The 9,089-nt window shown below is 37.3% G+C and overlaps 1 protein-coding gene across 1 annotated transcript; it reads right to left on the bottom strand.

Annotated features, from left to right (window-relative positions):
* Positions 1-111: 111 nt before the first annotated feature.
* Positions 112-9,039, bottom strand: LOC130429842 (ribonuclease inhibitor-like). Its single transcript, XM_056758667.1, has 11 exons — positions 8,987-9,039; positions 8,696-8,872; positions 8,407-8,580; positions 7,076-7,246; positions 6,709-6,885; positions 4,584-4,757; positions 3,929-4,105; positions 3,162-3,332; positions 1,145-1,318; positions 886-1,056; positions 112-248 (listed from the first exon to the last, which is right to left on the bottom strand). Exons 1-11 carry the CDS (start codon positions 9,037-9,039, stop codon positions 170-172), a joined length of 1,698 nt encoding a protein of 565 aa, XP_056614645.1. The 3' UTR covers positions 112-169.
* Positions 9,040-9,089: the final 50 nt, after the last annotated feature.

The following is a 9,089-nucleotide window of genomic DNA, read 5'->3' as shown; positions in this document are numbered from 1 at the left end:
GGGTTCGGGGGAACCTTACTGCTCTGACGGAACGTTCGTAGCTGGCTACACGATGGACGTGTGGGAGAGATGGCGGATCGTGTGTCTGGCGGCTCTTTCCGTGGAGGACATCGAAGACATCTACCTATTCAGAACGATGATAACAGGTCTTGTGCTGATTGGATTAGGCTTAGCCCTGGGTTATAGAAGAATTCATAAAACGGGAACAGCTGTCCAAAGCCTCATAAGACTGCCCGTATTGATTGAAGCTGTGGGAGATCAAATGGACAATAAGAGTGGCCGTGAATTGTAATACGGTTTCTTGCCTCAAGACTAAACAAACGCAATCTTATCTTTTTCGGCTAGCCGCAACCAGCACTGGCCTTGGCCAAGGCCGCAGCTGGAAATCAACCCTGTGAAGAGCACTGCAGTCAGACGCTCTTGCGTTCCTCCCCCACTCAACAGACTCAGAACTATCACAAACACACACATTCAGACATTGCCCTGACCCGATCCCACGCCTCTGTAGCTTTGAACCGCCAGCCTGACAAGGGGTCTGTGAACAGTGTCGTAATGGCACTGGACCAGATGGCTGCCTGCCGGAGCTAGATTATCTTCCCCTGTTGCAAGTCTTGTCTATATTGTATTATGTGTATCTGTATTTCTCACCACTTTCCTCATGTTATGCTGTATTTTTCTTCTTAAATACATTTCGTTACGCTGTACTTGTTATATGTGTAATGACAATAAATTGAATCAAAATCCAAATGTGCGTGGGGTTAAGATTAAAATTAAAACAGCTTGACTTCATTCCTAAAGCTAACATTACTTAATAATTCACTCAATTTCAAGGTTAAAAGCCTTATATGACCATTGTTGTGTAGATGATGTCATAGATGAACTCACTTGAGTATCTGGAGTTGACACTGAGGTTTCTCAAGTTGGTCACAGATGTGTTTGAGTCCTGAATCCATCAGTGGACTGTTGCTCAGATTCATCTCCTTCACGAGGGTTTTACAGGAGAGAACAGCAGCTAGAGCTGAACACTGATTCTCTGTCAGCTCACAATCATTCAATCTAAACACAATAACACAACATCATCTCAATAAACATCACCTGTGTGACAGTCTGTACTGTATGAAGTTGTCGTGTATATGATACTCACATGATTTTAGTCACTTTGCTGTGAGAGTCCATCAATAGAGCCGAGAGTTTCTCTCCATCCAGATCTCCCAGTTTATTGTGACTCAGATTGAGTTCTTTCAGCAGTAATGGATTCACATCTAGAGCTTTACAGAGATGATCACAAGCTTCTTCTGCAGCACAACTCTTCAGAAATCTACACACAAAAGATCATGTGTTCATGTTCAGCACTTCACATGTGATAATATTCCCTTTTCAGTGCAACGTCAACAAACAAAGCGTCATTTACTGTAAGTTAACAGAGTAACACACTGGACAAGCGTCACCTTGAGGACAGATCACATGATTCATACATTCTGTGTGCACAAGCTCAAAGTCAAAGTTTACTCCTGGAACAATTGAACTTATCTTATGTTATTCTTTAGTGAATGGGCTCTATATCACGTTAATAAATCCATCACAGTTGCTCTAAACAAAAAAGCAGGGAAACTAAAAGAATGTGATCTGTGTGCGCTAGCTCTTAAAGTTACAGCAGCATAATAAATTCATCTGTTTTAATGCTCATCAAACAACAATAAAACGTAGACAAAACAGACTCCCTGCTCCTGACAGATCAACTTTAATAACTTTAAAATGGTTTCATCTATATTTCAATATACTATGAAGACTATGAAGTGTTATTTTACATTTGACTCCTTTATTCAGTTTCTGTACCTAATAACCTAAAAAGCACCGGTCATTTAATTTGTGTTGTCTTTATTATATTTATTTGTGCTATCGCTCATAATTTGATCATTTGTTCTAAGTTTATTACTTATTTATTAAGATTGTATATGTAAATAAACAAACTAATTACTAGACATTATTATTTATTTACTACTTTTTGTGGCAGCAAAGTACATTTTGGTCAGGGCCAGTAAAAATGTAGAAATTATTGTCTGCATAATAATCATCATAATCGTATAACCATGATAATTCTTCAGACTATAATCGTACAACCAAATCTATAATATTTGCATCCCTAAGTGTGATTTTGTCACAGTAACCAGATGGAGTACCCTCTCAAATCCACTAGAGGCCACTCCTCTCATCACACAGACTGTCATTGCACACCACATTTCCCATAAACCATTGCACTGACTCATAGAACACTGAACATTCTCACATGTTTGTAATAACCTCTCTCTATATAAGCCTGTTTCTTTCTCTCTGTCCTGACAAAGTCTTGTTTTTGTGTTAGACTGCATTTCTGTTCTTTTCTGTGACTAGACCTGTGACCTGTGACGTGACCTGTGACGTGACCTGTGACGTGACCTGTGACGTGACCTGTGACGTGACCTGTGACTTGACCTGTGACTTGACCTGTGACTTGACCTGTGACTTGACCTGTGACTTGACCTGTGACTTGACCTGTGACTTGACCTGTGACTTGACCTGTGACTTGACGTGACCTGTAATGTGACCTGTCCTGTTCTGTAACGTGACATGACGTGACCTGTTCTGTGACCTGTTCTGTGACCTGTTCTGTTGGATGACTTGTGTATGACATTGAACTGTATCTCTTGTTTTGTGAACCTCTTCTGTCTGCTCTGATCTTTGCCTGTTTTGTGGAATCTGAAGTAATAAACCTGCATTTAGATCCACACCTGTCAAGTCTCAGAGCAGTTCCTAACAGATATTTAAGACTTTATATTTACAGTATAAAAGATTTGAAAGCTTTTATCACCTGACAGTGTTGAGTTTACACTTGTGATCTTGTATTAACTGATAGATGAGTTTGACTCCTGTTTCTCCAGGATCATTTCCTCTGAGATCCAGCTCTATCAGATGTGATTCAGGGTTTGATCTCACAGCTGAATATAAACATTTATAACCTTCTTCTCCAATACTGCACTCGGACACACTAGAGAACAGAAAAATGTGATTATTGTTTCATTCTTGTATAATCTATTACATACAGTTTTGTAGTAAAAAAATCTGTTGACAATAGTGAATGTTTGTCATGATTTAAAAACCATTTATTCAGTTGATCCAGTGACCTGAGTTTCTGGAGCTGACAGTGAATATTTTCTAATCCCGTCTGAAGTTTCTTCACTCCTGAATCCTGTAGATGATTGTTGCTCATGTCGAGCTCTTTCACACTGATGTTTGATGATAAAACTGAAGCTAAAGCTGAACAACTTTCTTCTGTTAGACCACAATCTCTCAGTCTGAAACATTACACAACACAAACATCATTCATCATGTGTGTATTCAGAGATTGTCTGAACTGACTTTACAAACATGATTCACTACAACACAAATTATAACAACACAAAACAAAGCAACTACAATAACAGTCAACACATTTATACAATAACAAAAACCTCACATAACAATCACGCAGGTAAATTCATCATCTCTTTCTATTTCTAAACATGACACAGATCCTCATTTACAACCTTTTCAACCCATTAGATTATTGAGTGAAATAATGTCATCTTCATATGACACTTTAAATAAAGATTAAGTCCTCACATGAGTGTGTTGATGTGACAGTGTTTGTCCTTCAGTAGATCACAGATCTGATTCACTCTTGACTCGTCTAGTTTATGATCACTCAGATTCACTTCTCTCTGGAGTAAAGGATTTATACCAAGAGTTTCTGTCAGATACTCAAAGGCTTTTACTGCAGAAGAACTGCTCAAGAACCTGAAGAATACAAGAATTATATAATATCAGTTTAATTATTTACTGTCTTAACATTATAATTCAATAAAAAATTTAAAATGATAAATAACTAAGTTTGATGTAAAGTAAATCTCACCTGACAGTGTTGAGTTTACACTTGTGATCTTGTATTAACTGATAGATGAGTTTGACTCCTGTTTCTCCAGGATCATTTCCTCTGAGATCCAGCTCTATCAGATGTGATTCAGGGTTTGATCTCACAGCTGAATATAAACATTTATAACCTTCTTCTCCAATACTGCACTCGGACACACTGGTTAAAAACAGCAAATACTTTTAATTAGCATAAATTTGTGTTTTTAAACAATTCTTTGTTCTTCAGATGTATATCACTTCATGCGCTTGGGGTAGAAATTAAATTTGAAGAAAGGCGAACTTCATTCCTAATGCTAAAATTACTTTATAACCCAATTTCAAGGTTAACGGTTTTATATGACCATTGTTGTGTTGATGATGTCATAGATGAACTCACTTGAGTATCTGGAGTTGACACTGAGGATTCTCGAGTTGGTCACAGATGTGTTTGAGTCCTGAATCCATCAGTGGACTGTTGCTCAGATTCATCTCCTTCACGAGGGTTTTACAGGAGAGAACAGCAGCTAGAGCTGAACACTGATTCTCTGTCAGCTCACAATCATTCAATCTAAACACAATAACACAACATCATCTCAATAAACATCACCTGTCTGACAGTCTGTACTGTATGAAGTTCTCGTGTATATGATACTCACATGATTTTAGTCACTTTGCTGTGAGAGTCCATCAATAGAGCCGAGAGTTTCTCTCCATCCAGATCTCCCAGTTTATTGTGACTCAGATTGAGTTCTTTCAGCAGTAATGGATTCACATCTAGAGCTTTACAGAGATGATCACAAGCTTCTTCTGCAGCACGAGTCTTCAGAAATCTACACACAAAAGATCATGTGTTCATGTTCAGCACTTCACATGTGATAATATTCCCTTTTCAGTGCAACGTAAACAAACAAAGCGTCATTTACTGTAAGTTAACAGAGTAACACACTGGACAAGCGTCACCTTGAGGACAGATCACATGATTCATACATTCTGTGTGCACAAGCTCAAAGTCAAAGTTTACTCCTGGAACAATTGAACTTATCTTATGTTATTATTTAGTGAATGGGCTCTATATCACGTTAATAAATCCATCACAGTTGCTCTAAACAAAAAAGCAGGGAAACTAAAAGAATGTGATCTGTGTGCGCTAGCTCTTAAAGTTACAGCAGCATAATAAATTCATCTGTTTTAATGCTCATCAAACAACAATAAAACGTAGACAAAACAGACTCCCTGCTCCTGACAGATCAACTTTAATAACTTTAAAATGGTTTCATCTATATTTCAATATACTGTGAAGACTATGAAGTGTTATTTTACATTTGACTCCTTTATTCAGTTTCTGTACCTAATAACCTAAAAAGCACCGGTCATTTAATTTGTGTTGTCTTTATTATATTTATTTGTGCTATCGCTCATAATTTGATCATTTGTTCTAAGTTTATTACTTATTTATTAAGATTGTATATGTAAATAAACAAACTAATTACTAGACATTATTATTTATTTATTACTTTATGTGGTGGCCAAGTACATTTTGGTCAGGGCCAGTAAAAAAGTAGAAATTAATTTCTGCATAATAATCGTTATAATTGTAAAACCATGATTATTCTTCTGACTATAATCATACAAGCAAAATCTATAATATTTGCATCCCTAAGTGTGATATTGTCACAGTAACCAGATGGAGTACCCTCTCAAATCCACTAGAGGCCGCTCCTCTCATCACACAGACTGTCATTGCACACCACATTTCCCATAAACCATTGCACTGACTCATAGAACACTGAACATTCTTACATGTTTGTAATAACCTCTCTCTATATAAGCCTGTTTCTTTCTCTCTGTCATGACAAAGTCTTGTTTTTGTGTTAGACTGCATTTCTGTTCTTTTCTGTGACTAGACCTGTGACCTGTGACCTGTGACCTGTGACGTGACCTGTGACGTGACCTGTGACGTGACCTGTGACGTGACCTGTGACGTGACCTGTGACGTGACCTGTGACGTGACCTGTGACGTGACCTGTGACGTGACGTGTCCTGTTCTGTAACGTGACCTGTCCTGTTCTGTAACGTGACGTGACGTGACCTGTTCTGTGACGTGACCTGTGACTTGATGTGACCTGTCCTGTTCTGTAACGTGACGTGACGTGACCTGTCCTGTTCTGTAACGTGACCGGACCTGTTCTGTAACCTGACCGGTCCTGTTCTGTAACGTGACCTGTCCTGTTCTGTAACGTGACGAGACGTGACCTGTCCTGTTCTGTAACGTGACCGGTCCTGTTCTGTAACGTGACCGGTCCTGTTCTGTAACGTGACCTGTCCTGTTCTGTAACGTGACCTGTCCTGTTCTGTAATGTGACGTGACGTGACCTGTTCTGTGACCTGTTCTGTGACCTGTTCTGTGACCTGTTCTGTGACCTGTTCTGTGACCTGTTCTGTGACCTGTTCTGTGACCTGTTCTGTGACCTGTTCTGTGACCTGTTCTATGACATGTTTTGTGACATGTGACCTGTTCTGTGACCTGTTCTGTGACCTGTGTCCTGTTCTGTGACCTGTGACCTGTTCTGTGACCTGTTCTGTTGGATGACTTGTGTATGACATTGAACTTTATCTCTTGTTTTGTGAACCTCTGCTGTCTGCTCTGACCTTTGCCTGTTTTGTGGAATCTGTTGTAATAAAGCTGCATTTAGATCCACACCTGTCAAGTCTCAGAGCAGTTCCTAACAGATATTTAAGACTTTATATTTACAGTATAAAAGATTTGAAAGCTTTTATCACCTGACAGTGTTGAGTTTACACTTGTGATCTTGTATTAACTGATAGATGAGTTTGACTCCTGTTTCTCCAGGATCATTTCCTCTGAGATCCAGCTCTATCAGATGTGATTCAGGGTTTGATCTCACAGCTGAATATAAACATTTATAACCTTCTTCTCCAATACTGCACTCGGACACACTAGAGGACAGAAAAATGTGATTATTGTTTCATTCTTGTATAATCTATTACATACAGTTTTGTAGTAAAAAAACACACAATTCATTATTGTAACTGCAGACAGAAATCTTCTCTAGTTTACAGTAAATCTGTTGACAATAGAGAATGTTTGTCATGATTTAAAAACCATTTATTCAGTTGATCCAGTGACCTGAGTTTCTGGAGCTGACAGTGAATATTTTCTAATCCCGTCTGAAGTTTCTTCACTCCTGAATCCTGTAGATGATTGTTGCTCATGTCGAGCTCTTTCACACTGATGTTTGATGATAAAACTGAAGCTAAAGCTGAACAACTTTCTTCTGTTAGACCACAATCTCTCAGTCTGAAACATTACACAACACAAACATCATTCATCATGTGTGTACTCAGAGAGTGTCTGAACTGACTTTACAAACATGATTCACTACAACACAAATTATAACAACACAAAACAAAGCAACTACAATAACAGTCAACACATTTATACAATAACAAAAACCTCACATAACAATCACGCAGGTAAATTCATCATCTCTTTCTATTTCTAAACATGACACAGATCCTCATTTACAACCTTTTCAACCCATTAGATTATTGAGTGAAATAATGTCATCTTCATATGACACTTTAAATAAAGATCAAGTCCTCACATGAGTGTGTTGATGTGACAGTGTTTGTCCTTCAGTAGATCACAGATCTGATTCACTCTTGACTCGTCTAGTTTATGATCACTCAGATTCACTTCTCTCTGGAGTAAAGGATTTATACCAAGAGTTTCTGTCAGATACTCAAAGGCTTTCACTGCAGAAGAGCTGCTCAAGAACCTGAAGAAAACAAGAATATAAATTCAATGCAATGTGATAAAATTGTTGTTTATTCAAAACATCAGCTCTGATGATTCTTCTTTACTAAATGATGCAACAACAGAATCACTATAATAATGTCTATACACATAATTATTCAGCATGTGATTTATTTTGTATTATTTCAGCACATCTCACCTGACAGTGTTGAGTTTACACTTGTGATCTTGTATTAACTGATAGATGAGTTTCACTCCTGTTTCTCCAGGATCATTTCCTCTGAGATCCAGCTCTATCAGATGTGATTCAGGGTTTGATCTCACAGCTGAATATAAACATTTATAACCTTCTTCTCCAATACTGCACTCGGACACACTAGAGAACAAAATCATGATTATAAATACAATATTACATAAAATAAACATGTATGAATGATTAAAACATTATTTTATTTCACTGAATGAAATGAACATGAATGTAAATACATACTCTAGTTTGTGTAGTCTGCACTGTGAGTTTCTCAACAGATCAGAGATCTTCATCATTCCTGAATCTTCTAGTTTATTTTTACTCAGACTGTAGAAAGAACACAAAGTTAAAGTTTCATCTAAACATTTATCAAGATTATATCAATGTCACATCTGATGCTGTGATTCTGAACAGATGAAATATAAACTGATAATAAAGATCAAGTCCTCACATGAGTGTGTTGATGTGACAGTGTTTGTCCTTCAGTAGATCACAGATCTGATTCACTCTTGACTCGTCTAGTTTATGATCACTCAGATTCACTTCTCTCTGGAGTAAAGGATTTATACCAAGAGTTTCTGTCAGATACTCAAAGGCTTTCACTGCAGAAGAACTGCTCAATAACCTGAAGAAAACAAGAATTATAAAATAAATCAGTTTATTTTAACTGTCATAATATTATAATTCAATAAAATTCTTAAAATGTTAAATAACTAAGTTTGATTTTAAGTAAATCTCACCTGACAGTGTTGAGTTTACACTTGTGATCTTGTATTAACTGATAGATGAGTTTGACTCCTGTTTCTCCAGGATCATTTCCTCTGAGATCCAGCTCTATCAGATGTGATTCAGGGTTTGATCTCACAGCTGAATATAAACATTTATAACCTTCTTCTCCAATACTGCACTCGGACACACTAGAGAACAAAATCATGATTATAAATACAATATTACATAAAATAAACATGTATGAATGATTAAAACATTATTTTATTTCACTGAATGAAATGAACATGAATGTAAATACATACTCTAGTTTGTGTAGTCTGCACTGTGAGTTTCCCAACAGATCAGAGATCTTCATCATTCCTGAATCTTCTAGTTTATTTTTACTCAGACTGTAGAAAGAACACA

Source organism: Triplophysa dalaica, chromosome 10, assembly GCF_015846415.1.
Source record: "Triplophysa dalaica isolate WHDGS20190420 chromosome 10, ASM1584641v1, whole genome shotgun sequence".
In the NCBI taxonomy this organism is placed as follows: domain Eukaryota; kingdom Metazoa; phylum Chordata; class Actinopteri; order Cypriniformes; family Nemacheilidae; genus Triplophysa; species Triplophysa dalaica.
The sequence above is the reverse complement of the archived record's forward strand: the minus strand, read 5'-3'. Positions and strand labels throughout refer to the sequence as shown.